The sequence below is a fragment of the Chenopodium quinoa genome, unplaced genomic scaffold (assembly GCF_001683475.1).
Source record: "Chenopodium quinoa cultivar QQ74 unplaced genomic scaffold, ASM168347v1, whole genome shotgun sequence".
In the NCBI taxonomy this organism is placed as follows: Eukaryota; Viridiplantae; Streptophyta; class Magnoliopsida; order Caryophyllales; family Amaranthaceae; genus Chenopodium; species Chenopodium quinoa.
The window spans coordinates 1,044,562-1,056,816 of NW_018744718.1; the positions used below are offsets into that span (position 1 = coordinate 1,044,562).

Below are 12,255 nucleotides of genomic sequence, written 5' to 3' on the forward strand. Positions count from 1 at the left end.
TTCATTAATCAATAAGAGGTAATACAATCGTGAGTGAGATCTTTTGGATTTGGCACATTATATATAATATTAAATTTTATAATTTTTATATGTATGCAATGAAAATACATAATCATAAGACGCGTCTCAGGGATATGTATGTAAAGTTTAATTATTAGTTTATGCTTGAGCATTTATGAGCAAACTCTTATCCGAGCTCAATTTTTAAGGCTTGACAAGCTTTAAACTCGAGTTAAGCCTAAGTTCATTGATGTTTAGTGAGTAATTTATGAGCAAACCCGGACTCAAGCTCAATTTCTAAGACTCAACAAGCTTTGAGCTCGAGTTGAGCATAAGCTCACTATTGTTCAATGAGTAGGCTCGGTCTTGGCTCATCAACACCATTAAGGTGAAAGTTTGGTTTATCAATGGTAAATAAATACAAGTAATAATTACAGGCTTATAGAGTTATAGGCCTTATAGCTAGACAATGAAAATTACCTAAGGAGAAATGGCCCATAATATTGAAGCCCAAAAAAAAAAAAAAAAAAAAAAAAAAAAAAAAAACTTGTAATTTATTGAAGTTAAAGTCTTACTAACATTTACGGAGTAGCATCGTTTATATTTTTCAACAGCAGAAGGAGGAGGAGGTCGAGTCACCGGGCGTCAAATCTCGCCGGAATCTGGTCAAAGGAGAGAGAGAAAATGGCGTGGGTTAGCGATCAAATCGACGCTGTCAAATCCATTCAGATCAGACAACTTGTTCATCAAGCCGTCAGTCTTGGTTCGTCCTTTGTCCCCTTCGTGTTTATCAATCCTCAATTTTAACCTAAAATCGTTCATCTTTTGCTTAATTCATCGATTTTATTTTGGTGTTTAATTGCATACGACTGTTGCTCAATTGGGGTTTGCTCTTTTATTAGGGTTTTGGAATTATATGTTAATTATTTGAGATGTTGTTATGATTGGTGTTAATTTGTTTGATTTCATGGAAAATTGTTTGTTTAGGGGTAATTGAGTGGGATTTTTTGTTACAAGTATAATGATTTGTAATTCAAATAAATACTCGTTGTTGAATTCAAGGTGTTGGAGAAATTACATTGATTAACAGAGTTCAGGGCGTAGAGCCTTGTACAATCCGACATATAAACGTTTTACATTCACGCAAAGTAAGGGGGAATTTGGGAGATATATTAGGATAGAATTAGTAGTTGGTTACAAATACAATTAGGAGATATATTAGGATTATTAAGATTTTTTTAATACTCTATCTTATTTTGGGATATGATTATTAGTTATCTATCTTATTATTGTGCAATTTTTCACCCATAATGATTTTTGTGACGCAAATTTTTTTATTTGATGAGCTTTTGCTATCATAGGTTTAGGGAGTTAAACCAAACACAAAACTGCCACTGACAAAGAACTTTTATTTCCTTAGAGAGTTGGAATCTATCCCTTTAAATTTCGTGTAATTCTTTAGTTCTTGCTTAAATTCGAAGATCCAATATTATTATAGCTTGCAAGCCTTCTGTGTCTTGAGAGATCCACATCAGAACCTCCCTAAGGTTTGACTGACTTCCCTGATGAAGATGGTGGTGAAAGCTCAAAAAATTGTAAATTTTGGTAGATTCTTTTTCTTAAAGCTGCTGTTCAACTGAATAAATTTGGAGTATAAGAATTTTATGCCAATGTAGAATTTTGTGATGATGAATATGACAGAGTTGAAAGTCTTTGACTGATATAAATTATGTTGAATACTTGAAAATTTGAAATTATATAGGGAGTATTTTTTTTGTGACTTTGGCTAAGATATGTATAGTACGCTGTAAGCGATAGCTGACATGAAAGCATGTAAAGTTAATTTGCAGCGTGTGAACGAATACTCCATAGTATTTCGTAATATAATATTATTTACTGATGTGTGCTTTCTTATGTGAATGTTGTAGGTTTAATTAACTGGTAATTAATATTTACCTTACTCTCATGCAGGGATGATTGTTACCTCTGCACTCATAATATGGAAGGCGTTGATGTGCTTTACTGGTAGTGAATCTCCTGTCGTCGTTGTCCTTTCTGGAAGCATGGAACCTGGTTTCAAGAGGGTGAGTCATGCCTGATTATGAGTTTCCATGGCTATGCATTTCATAGGTATATACCGGTTAATAGATATTAAAGGTAGTCAGAGTTTGATACTTTGATTTACTTTGACTACCTTTAGAGGCATATACAATTAATTATACAGAATAATAGATTTTCTATCGATCACAATGTATGTTTGGGATGGGTTTTTTTTTTAGCAGTTGAATTGAATGGTTTGCTTATTTCCTCTTTTGCTTTTTGTTTTTGTTTTTTTGTTTTTTTTTTATTTTTTATTTATTATTATTATTATTATTATTTTTTCCGAGTAACAATTGTTTAAAATGGCTTAGGCTTACATGGTGATGATTTGTCTACATTTATGTCATTGCTCACCTGATTGATTTAGCAAGACAACTAAGAACTAAGACATAATTGTGCTCATTCATTTGGTCACCTTGGTCGAACGTGTTTTACACATTTTTTGCCACTTTATATATTTGTACTCCAATTAAATGACTGAAAAATTGCTTTAATTCGGATTAATGCCTAACTTGATGTTATTCTGTTGTGACAGGGAGATATATTGTTTTTACATATGAGCAAGGATCCTATTTATGCTGGGGAAATAGTTGTGTTTAATGTTGATGTAAGTACTATCTTGCCTTTTATTTTTGGCTTTAAATGATATAGTTTTATATGAGTTAATAAAAATTAGAACTTGCTAACTGATTAGGAGTAAAGCTGTATTTATAGCTTTGTTTTGAATGAGATCTGCACCCAGATTGATTGAATTTAAATTTTTTTTTTTTTTTTTTTTTTTTAATTGGCTTTAATTACTCTATAATATGTTTGTATGACTGATGAGAAGCACAAGAGTTTCTTTGTATGGCTGATTGCTATAACATAATTGTCTAACTGCTTGTTATTGGAGACACTTTATTGCAGCCTTTTGTTTATATTTGGTTTGTAAAGATCTGTGCATAATTTGTTGTAACCAGGCTTCTACCGTTTCCCTTGCTTATCAACTAATATAAAGTTATTTGCTACTTCTTTGCAGGGCCGTGAAATTCCAATTGTCCATCGAGTTATCAAGGTATGTCGCACATACTTATTACTATCTCATTTAGAAGGTTATAGATGAATAGTTAAAAATTCCAGCTTGCAAAGTCTATGATTTGGTTGTTCTAAATTCAGCAAGCCGTGTGAGCATTTTAGGATTGAAACTAATGAGTCAAATTTTGAGTCTTGTGTTTACTTTACACTTTAGAGTTGAAATAGATTATTCTGATTACATGCACCAAATGCAGCTTTGTAAAGCTTAGTTAATGTTACTTGGAATATTCCTCTTTGTGTTTTGGGGTTTATATTTAAACAAAATACTGCATTTATGCATAAAATTGATGAATTTACCTCCAAGATAAAGTGATAGAATTATCAGCTACATGTTCTTAACCTTCTGGTGATAGATCCGAAGAACTGCATTAATGCTTTGGTAATATCGGATGCAATTCAATGCGTAGATTTTTTTAAATTTTTTGTTCCAATATGGTTATTATTTACTGTTCTCAATCTATTACAGGTTCACGAGCGGAAAGATACTGGTGAAGTTGACGTCCTTACAAAAGGTACTAACAAATTTTAAATCAAACTTTCTGCTTCAGTTGTTGGGTGGTAGCATTACCCATTTTAGTCATGTAGGCCTTGATTAGCTGGGTTTGTCACACTCTATGGTTATTGGCACTCTTTTTCTCATGCTATGATATGATGTGTGCTTCTTCTGGGCTCCCTCTTATTTCATATTTCCATGCCATTTTCAGGTGACAACAACTATGGCGATGACAGGCTTTTGTATGCTCATGGTCAACAGTGGCTGCAACGACATCATATAATGGGCAGAGCTGTAGGGTAAGCTTTTGCTACCTTTTCCCTTGTGTACTTGCCGTAAATTACCAGTCTTTTGGCCATACCAGTATTGTGAAGCATTACTATAGAATGTAACCAATTGCACTTTTGGGCTTTCTCATCACGTAGAATCGTAGATGACTTGCTACACTTATGATGTTACAGTAATGTGTGTTTCTGCTTCTAACAGTGTTTATTTTACTTTTTTTTTTTCCCCCAATATCCATGTAGATTCCTACCATATGTTGGCTGGGTTACAATCATCATGACTGAAAAGCCAATGATCAAGGTAAGAATTCCTGAATTCATGTAAAAGTTTCCACCAAATTTTCTTTTGTAAGTTTCATTGTTGTGTAATGTGGGTTAAGTTGTCTTTTAACCCTTCTTATTTCTTAAATCTCAATTGGTGTACTTTGGGTTAGGACTCTTAGGATTGGTGCTGGACCGTTGTAATAGATGATGAGTGGTAAGAGTGAAATTGAAATCGTTGATTTACAAATAGTGGATGGGTGGGGGGGATTGGGAGGTTCAAAATTGTTTTGTTTAATTGAGTCATCAAAAATTGTAATACAGATGTAGATTTCATTTCCAACTTAAACTAAGCACATTTTAACAATTTTTTTTTTTTTTTTGAAAGAAACATTTTAACATTTTGTAATGAAGTTTCCTTCTCAGTAACGAAGTTTCCTTCTCATTTTTTGTATTCTCGTCCCTTTCTCATTACCTCATGTGATTAATGCCCCCTTGTCCCTTATTTAGTAGTTTAATAGGGCATGAAAAGGCAAATGGGGCTAAATTCTTACTGCTGCCATATTCATGGGGTTAATTTAATTCTCGTGTACAAGTTATTTAGTTCCTTCTTTTCACAAGATTTCTTAATTTGTGTGTAATTCAATTAAGTATTTAACAGTTTGCCTTCATTTTCAGACTTGTAAGAGTAACAACCATTTTTTTTATCTTGTTGCAGTATATATTGATAGGTGCCCTGGGATTACTTGTCATTACTTCAAAGGACTAGCTGGTGCAAGAACGACCTCTTTTGTGTCTTAGCAACATTTATTCAGTCTTTAATGGTTCATGTACAAGTTATTCGGAAACTAAAATTCAAAAGTTTACATGGTGATTTTGGCCAAAATGTATTGATGTTGTAGTACAATAACATGATACAATGATGATATAAATCGACACAGGTTTAGCTACTCTGTGGCTCTGTGCGGAGTTTTAGAGAAAAAGAATAAAGTAATAGATAAATGGATATGATTAGGAATAAAAAATTTGGAAAACTAAGAGAGAAATATGAATTGGGACTATTAGGTATAATGTGAATGTGAGTGGTCTTTAGATTTGGAAATGGGGCACTTAAATAAAACGACATGTTTTGAGAGATAGACGTTTAAAAAAATGGAGAGAGTATTTAATTAAAACTTAGGGAAAATTTGCAAATTGTAGCCACTTAAAATTGGCTGACTGGTTGACCAATTTTGGAGTAACGTCGGTAGAAAAAATAGTTTCTTTGAGGCGGTCCCGAAGGATTTTCGAACCGTTTTACTGGAGGACTTGCGGGGAATGATGAAGCTTAGGATGGTTCCTTCGAAGACTGGAGTTTCTGTCGGTAGAGAATAAAGAGCTATGCTCTATTAGCTTTTGCTTTGTTCTTTGATTTTTGTTTTTCTGTCGTTTTTTCTTGCTTTTTTCTAGTTTGTATTTTCTCTCTTTTTGGGGCTTGCCCCTCGTGCTCACCAAAAAAAAAAAGTTCTTATTTTGCAAATTGCAATCATTTAAAATTTTTTTGCAAATTACAGCCCAAAAGTTTGTATAAATTGTAAATTGCAGTCAAATTTAACTTTTTTATCGGTTTACATGTCGAAAAATTTTCGGTTAAGGTTTTAGGAGCCATTTTAGGCCTTAGGGAACCGAATTGAGCTCAAAATTAGCAAAAAAAAAAATAACGTTAGTGCCTCGTTTTGCATATCCAAAATGTATCGATTTATGGAAAATTGAAAAAATGAGACACTTAGGGTTTTTTTTTTCTAATTTCGAGCTCAATTTGGGGCTTAAGGAATAAAATGGCCCCTAAAACCTTTACCGAAGATTTTTCGACATGTAAACCGATGAAAGAGTTGAATCGGGCTGCAATTTACAATTTATACGAACTTTTGAGCTGCAATTTGCAATTTTTTTTAAATGGCTGCAATTTGCAAAATACGAACTTTAAATGGTTGCAATTTGGAAATTTTAAGACTCACTAAGACTTGAATTTGATGACATCATTTTCAATGGGGACCACCAACAATGATGTCACATTCAAGTCTTAAACTTGGGGCTAAACTTGCTCTAGCTCAAGAGAAATTAATGCCCTCGACAAGAGAACATATAGGTTCATTACTTCATTTGTTACCCTAAACCCATTAGCTCCGCTCCAAATAGTCCAATTCCAAGTTTCCAACAATCGGATAGTCGAATACATCCAAGACCCGACTCCAAACCAACCCGAGTATGATTCACTCAATTAGACAACTCTATCGGTACCTAACTAACAAACAACCCTTTTTTTTCCCTTTCCTAAAGGCCACAGCTACGTTATTTCTCTCTTGTTACTCTTAAGCTCTGTACATTCTTGTATTTTGGATTTTGTTTCTAATTCAGTTTGCTTATTAAATTATGTGTTAATAATGATAGAGATAAATTTGATTAACTTAATCAATCCTATTTTGTTCTGATTAATTGATTCATTTCTATCAAGTAATTTTTATATAACCCTAGTATTATCTGATAACTAATTATTTAATCAATTATAATTACATCAATCATTTATTTCTTTTTGTTGGAATTCCAATTTATAATAATAATAATAATTGAAGGAGGGAATCAATCAATCAATTTTTACAGTACTAATTTAAACATAGAGAAATTCAGGTATTTACATTTGACACTATCAATTTATATCCTTTAATTAATCATTTGTGGGCTATTTATATTTGCATTATTATTTGTCCATGTTTTGCTTAATTGAGATTTGTCGAACAACAATTTGCCTTTTGATTCGAAAAGTGTGATCATATTTATTATTCTGATGATGCAATTTCCTCTAATTTATTGTCAATCAAAATAATTTTATCGTAATTCTATAATCATGGAAGTTTGGGAAGGGAAATATGTTCGTGACATCCTCTAATTTTGTCTTTAATCTCTTCAAGGACGCAGGTGTATGTGTGGATTGGATTTCATCGAAAAATTCAAAATCTTGTACGAGTACATTCTTTATTAATTAAAGATATCGATGGTCAAAAGTACATCCACAACTTTTGCTACTGTATTGGACGTGCAAAATCATAACGTTAGTGAAATGTTGGTAGATAGGCTCACCAATTTGCCTGATGATTTATTAATTCAGATTATTTCTTTGCTTCCTACCAAGGATGATGCTGATACTTCCGTCTTGTGTAGGAGATTGAGGTGTGTTTTCCCTTTGATTACGAGCCTAGACTTCGATATTAAGCCTGTATCGCTTTGTGTGAAACGTTCCTATGCAACTGAACGTTTCCCCACTTTTGTCACCTTTGTTGATACTGTCCTCCAATCATACAAGTCTCAGTGCAAAATCATACAATTAAAAATAACTTGGCTCTCCCGTTTTTTGTTTTTTTTTTTAAAAAAAAAAACTTGACTCTAAACCAACTTGTGCACAATACACCCAGGCCTTGTTTGGCAAATGGTTGTTGGCTGGTTCACTTGGCTTGTTTGACCAACTGGAATGTTGACTGTTTTAAGCTGGCTGTTTATTAAAGTGTTTGGTAAATTAATTGTTGGTTGTTGGCTGTTTATTAGATAATTTGTGGGCTAACAAGCCAAAAGCCAACAAAAAAAGCTACTCAAAACAACTTTTTCATTTTGGATTAAAAGCCAGCTTTTTCGCTGACTAAAAAGCCAATTACCAAACACATTTTTTGACTGTTTGATCATCTAAAAAAGCCCAAAGCCAAAAGCTAACCAAAAAGCCATTGAAAAGCCAATTACCAAACATGGCCCCAATTTGACAACTCTATGGGACCCGTCCAACACACAATTTTCTTTTGGCCCAATGTATAGGTTTCGGGGTCAAGTCCCTTAACTCTTCTTTGGTGTTTTTTTTTTTCCCTCAACAACTTCAAACTCTCATGCTTTCATCACTGAACCCAGAAAAAACTGCACACAAATACAAATTCAAACGTCAATGTTTCCAACACTCAAAATTTACTTCTTCAACTCTAACACACTTCTCCTCTTAATCTCTCTCTCATGTCCAAAAGACTACTTTCTCTCATCAAACCTCGCCAAAACCCCAACTCAAAAGCAGCAAAAATACCCCTTTATGAACCCCATATCAAGAAATTGGCTAATGAAGCATGCAATTTACTCAGAACCCACCAAAATTGGGACAAATTTCTCGAACCCCAGCTAGCTCAAGAATCAATTGAAGCTTCAGAAATTGCCCATCTTGTTTTTGATAGAATTCGTGATGTTGGTTTGGGGTTGAAGTTTTATGAATGGTTTTCTGATCGAAAATATTGCTCTCCGCTTGATGGGTATGCGTTTTCTTCCCTTCTTAAGCTTTTAGGAAGTAATAGGGTGTTTGATGAGGTTGAAAATGTGTTACTTTGCATGAAAAATGATGGTATTTTGCCTACTATTGATGCTTTGGATGTGTTAATTCGAGCTTATGCTGATTCTGGGTTAGTTGATAAAGCTAGGGAATTGTATAGATTAGTTAATGATAAGTTTGATTGTATGCCTAGTGTTTATGCTTGCAATTCATTGCTTAATGGTTTGGTGAAATGTCGTCGTATGGAGGTTGCATTAGAGGTGTATGATGAAATGCTTAAGAGAGATGGTGGTGGTGGGAAGTGTTGTTTGGATAACTATAGTACGAGTATCATGGTGAGGGGTTTGTGCGAGCGAGGGAAAGTTGAGGAGGGAAGGAAATTGATTGAGGATAGGTGGGGAAAGGATTGTGTGCCGAATGTTGTGTTTTATAATACTCTTATAGATGGGTACTGCAAGAAAGGTGAGATTGCGAGGGCGAATTGGCTTCTGCAAGAGATGAAGTTTAAAGGGTTTTTACCTACTGTAGAGACATATGGAGCTATGATAAATGGACTTTGCAGAGAAGGGAAATTTGAGGAGGTTGATATACTTATGGAGGAGATGAAGATGAGGGGTTTGAAAGTCAATGTTCAGATACATAATAATATAATAGATTTCCGGTATAAACGTGGCTGTTCAGTGGATCCTTATGATGTGATTAGAATAATCAAGGAGAGCTATTGTAAGCCGGATATTATGACATATAACATTCTAATTTCTGGTTTATGTAGTAATGGGAACGTTAGGGAAGCTAATGCATTTCTAGAGCAGGCCATAAAAAGGGGTTTGACACCTGAGCAATATAGTTATACTCCTTTCATTCATTTCTATTGCAAACAAGGTGACCCTGATAGGGCTTCCAGTTTGCTCATTGAAATGACAGAGAGAGGTCATAAACCTGATATGGTTACTTATGGAGCACTTGTGCATGGACTTGTTGTTCGTGGTGAGATTGAAGCTGCATCAAACATTCGAAAGCAAATGATTGAGAGAGGAGTTATCCCTGATGCTGGAATTTACAATGTTCTTATGAGTGGATTATTCAGAAAAGGGATGCTCTCAGCTGCAAAACAGTTGCTCTGTGAGATGCTTGACCATAAAGTACATCCTGATGCATTTGTTTACACTACATTGGTTGACGGATTTTCCAGAAATGGTAATCTAGATGAAGCGAAGAAGATTTTTGAACTTGCTGTTGAAAAAGATTTAGATCCTGGTGTTGTGGGATACAATGCCATGATTAAGTCATACAGCAGACTGGGGAGGATGAATGATGCAATGCTCTGTTTCCAGAAAATGACGCAGAGACACCTCTCTCCTGATGAATTCACCTATTCAACAATAATAGATGGTTATGTTAAGCAACATGACCTTAATAATGCATTAAGGATGTTTAATGAGATGGTAGAAAAGAAACTTAAACCAAATGTGGTCACTTATACGTCTCTTATTAATGGGTATTGTCGCCAAGGAGATACATTTGGAGCTGAGAAAATTTTCAAGGAGATGTGGTGTCATGGTTTGATGCCTAATGTAATTACATATAGTATACTTATTGGTGGGTTTTGCAAAGAGGGCAATCTTGTCAAAGCAGCATCCACATTTGAAGGAATGCTGATGAGTAAATGCTCCCCAAATGATGTTACATTTAACTATCTAGTTAATGGATTTACCAATATTGTGCCTGCTGCAATAGCCGAGAAGGAACATGATATTGAAAAGAATGAAAATTCAATCTTTCTGAACCTCTTCAAAAGAATGCTTTTTGATGATTTGTCGCCCAGAAAGTCGGTATATAATTGCATTCTCATCTGCCTTTGTCAGCACAGAATGCTCACAACTGCTTTGCAGCTGATACAAAGAATCATGAATAAGAATATCCTTGACGAATCATTTACTTTTGTTGCCTTGCTCCATGGTCTTTGCTTGGAAGGAAGATCAAGGGAATGGAGAAATTTGATCACGTTTTGTTTGAATGAACAGGAGATCTATATTGCTTTAAGATACTTAAAGTTGTTGGATATGTACCTCCCCAAAGGAACATCATCTGATGTTTCATTCATTTTGCATCAGTTACATGAAAATTGTAAGTTAAATGGCCATAAAGCAGAACATCGTACAGCTTCTGTGAGATAATGGAAAGTTTTGCATCAGTTGGTTGATGATTGCAATTTTACCAGCCATGAAGCTGAACACCGTACAGCATCTGTAAGATAATGGGGTGGATGTAAAGAACAAGAAATGACTATACTCTTGGGTTCAATTGATTGGTAGTGCAAAAATTCCTTCGTTGGATTTAAAATTTGATACAAGTCTTCATGAACCTGATGAATTGGTGATTTATTAATGGTTGAAGACTTAAAAGGAGAGACATACTGGAGGAATCGTGTATATAATTTGGTCCCAAGAGCACCGTGATCTGTCCTTGTCTTACTCTTGTGGCTTTTGGTATGTTTTGAAATCCTATTGCTAATTCAGCTTTGTCTGTTCCCAACTTTTCTTCAACCATTTGCCTTTTTCATAGATACATGGATTTTTGAGTTATTAAATTGATTTGTATGGTACCTTTATGTGCTTTCTCAGTGTGCCCAAGCAGGCTGCTTACTTCACTCTCCCACATCCCTTGTTTAGGTGCTGATCAACATGTAACTCACACCGCATCTTGATGAGTTGGTGTAACACACATTTACCATACAAGACTTGGTAAAACACTAAAACTCTTGATTCTGGTTGGAAAGACAAACTAAAATATGCCTTGGTGCAATTGCCATGTTGTAACCTCTGATCGATTGTCTTCTTTTCACTTACATTACTTCTCTTTGGGTTGGGGGCCAGGTTGCTTTTTTTGTAATTTCACTTGCAAGTTTTCACTTGATTTATTTTTAGATTTGGGAGTATTGTGAGAATAAAAGAGAAGGATGTATTAGTGTAATAAACATATCGATTTCTTAGTAGAAATTGACTACAATTTTTTGACATTGTTTAGGTCTAATTCCACTTCAGAAAACAGCCTTAGCAATCTGGTAAACTGCATGGTCTATACGAGGTGAATCAGTGCTGAGACAATTATGCATTGTTTCAGTCACATAATATTCCTGTGAAGTGTTAACTTTTTCCTTTTGGTATGGTATGAATACAGGTTATACAGCCATAAAGTTAACATGTGCATGAAAAATTACTACTGAAGTACATTGCCTGTTCAAGCATGCGGACTCATTGCTTTCACTGATTCAAGGAAGAGAGTTGTATTGCTTGGCTGAAAACAGCTCTGTTTGGCTCAAATCACAGGTGAAGGGTAAGATACGGCATAGCTACATCCTGAAGTTGCTGGCTGCCCTTCTCCAAGGGTTCTGGACGACACTCCTCGTTACATATAAATCAAAAACATTTGAAAATCTCTTCATATGAAGCCTTGAGCTGGTCAGTCTGTTCTTTTTTCTCTCCTTTTCTTGAATATGCTAATTCTGTTCCTAGGATGGACAATTGTAAATTAGCCAGTCAAGTCAGATGCTTGACAGAAGTATATACTTAGTTTGAACAATATTTTGGAAATGCTCAAGTCTGTTATACTTCCTACAATGGACCTCAATCTCCACAGAGTTTTAATTGAAGTAAATTTTACATTCAACTTTTACCATTATTACCGACCATTATTCATACTTCTGAATC

At 34.6% G+C, this 12,255-nt stretch overlaps 2 protein-coding genes across 6 annotated transcripts; both read left to right on the top strand.

Moving 5' to 3' along the window:
• Nucleotides 1-562: 562 nt before the first annotated feature.
• LOC110703252 (signal peptidase complex catalytic subunit SEC11A-like) lies at nucleotides 563-5,195 on the top strand. The gene is made up of 8 exons (XM_021881027.1): nucleotides 563-763; nucleotides 1,972-2,084; nucleotides 2,636-2,707; nucleotides 3,119-3,154; nucleotides 3,641-3,686; nucleotides 3,879-3,966; nucleotides 4,195-4,252; nucleotides 4,931-5,195. Exons 1-8 carry the CDS (start codon nucleotides 685-687, stop codon nucleotides 4,979-4,981), a joined length of 543 nt encoding a protein of 180 aa, XP_021736719.1. The 5' UTR covers nucleotides 563-684; the 3' UTR covers nucleotides 4,982-5,195.
• Nucleotides 5,196-7,933: 2,738 nt separating this feature from the next.
• LOC110703253 (pentatricopeptide repeat-containing protein At1g52620-like) lies at nucleotides 7,934-12,209 on the top strand. 5 transcript variants are annotated; one of them, XM_021881028.1, is made up of 4 exons: nucleotides 7,934-11,034; nucleotides 11,170-11,289; nucleotides 11,573-11,632; nucleotides 11,726-12,209. In XM_021881028.1, the coding sequence occupies exon 1, from the start codon at nucleotides 8,242-8,244 to the stop codon at nucleotides 10,720-10,722; it is 2,481 nt and encodes an 826-aa protein (XP_021736720.1). In that variant the 5' UTR covers nucleotides 7,934-8,241; the 3' UTR covers nucleotides 10,723-11,034; nucleotides 11,170-11,289; nucleotides 11,573-11,632; nucleotides 11,726-12,209. The 5 variants fall into 5 exon arrangements, with proteins under 5 accessions (XP_021736720.1, XP_021736721.1, XP_021736724.1 ...); XM_021881029.1 differs by having other exon boundaries at nucleotides 11,573-11,609; XM_021881032.1 differs by having other exon boundaries at nucleotides 11,218-11,289.
• The last annotated feature ends 46 nt before the right edge of the window (nucleotides 12,210-12,255 follow it).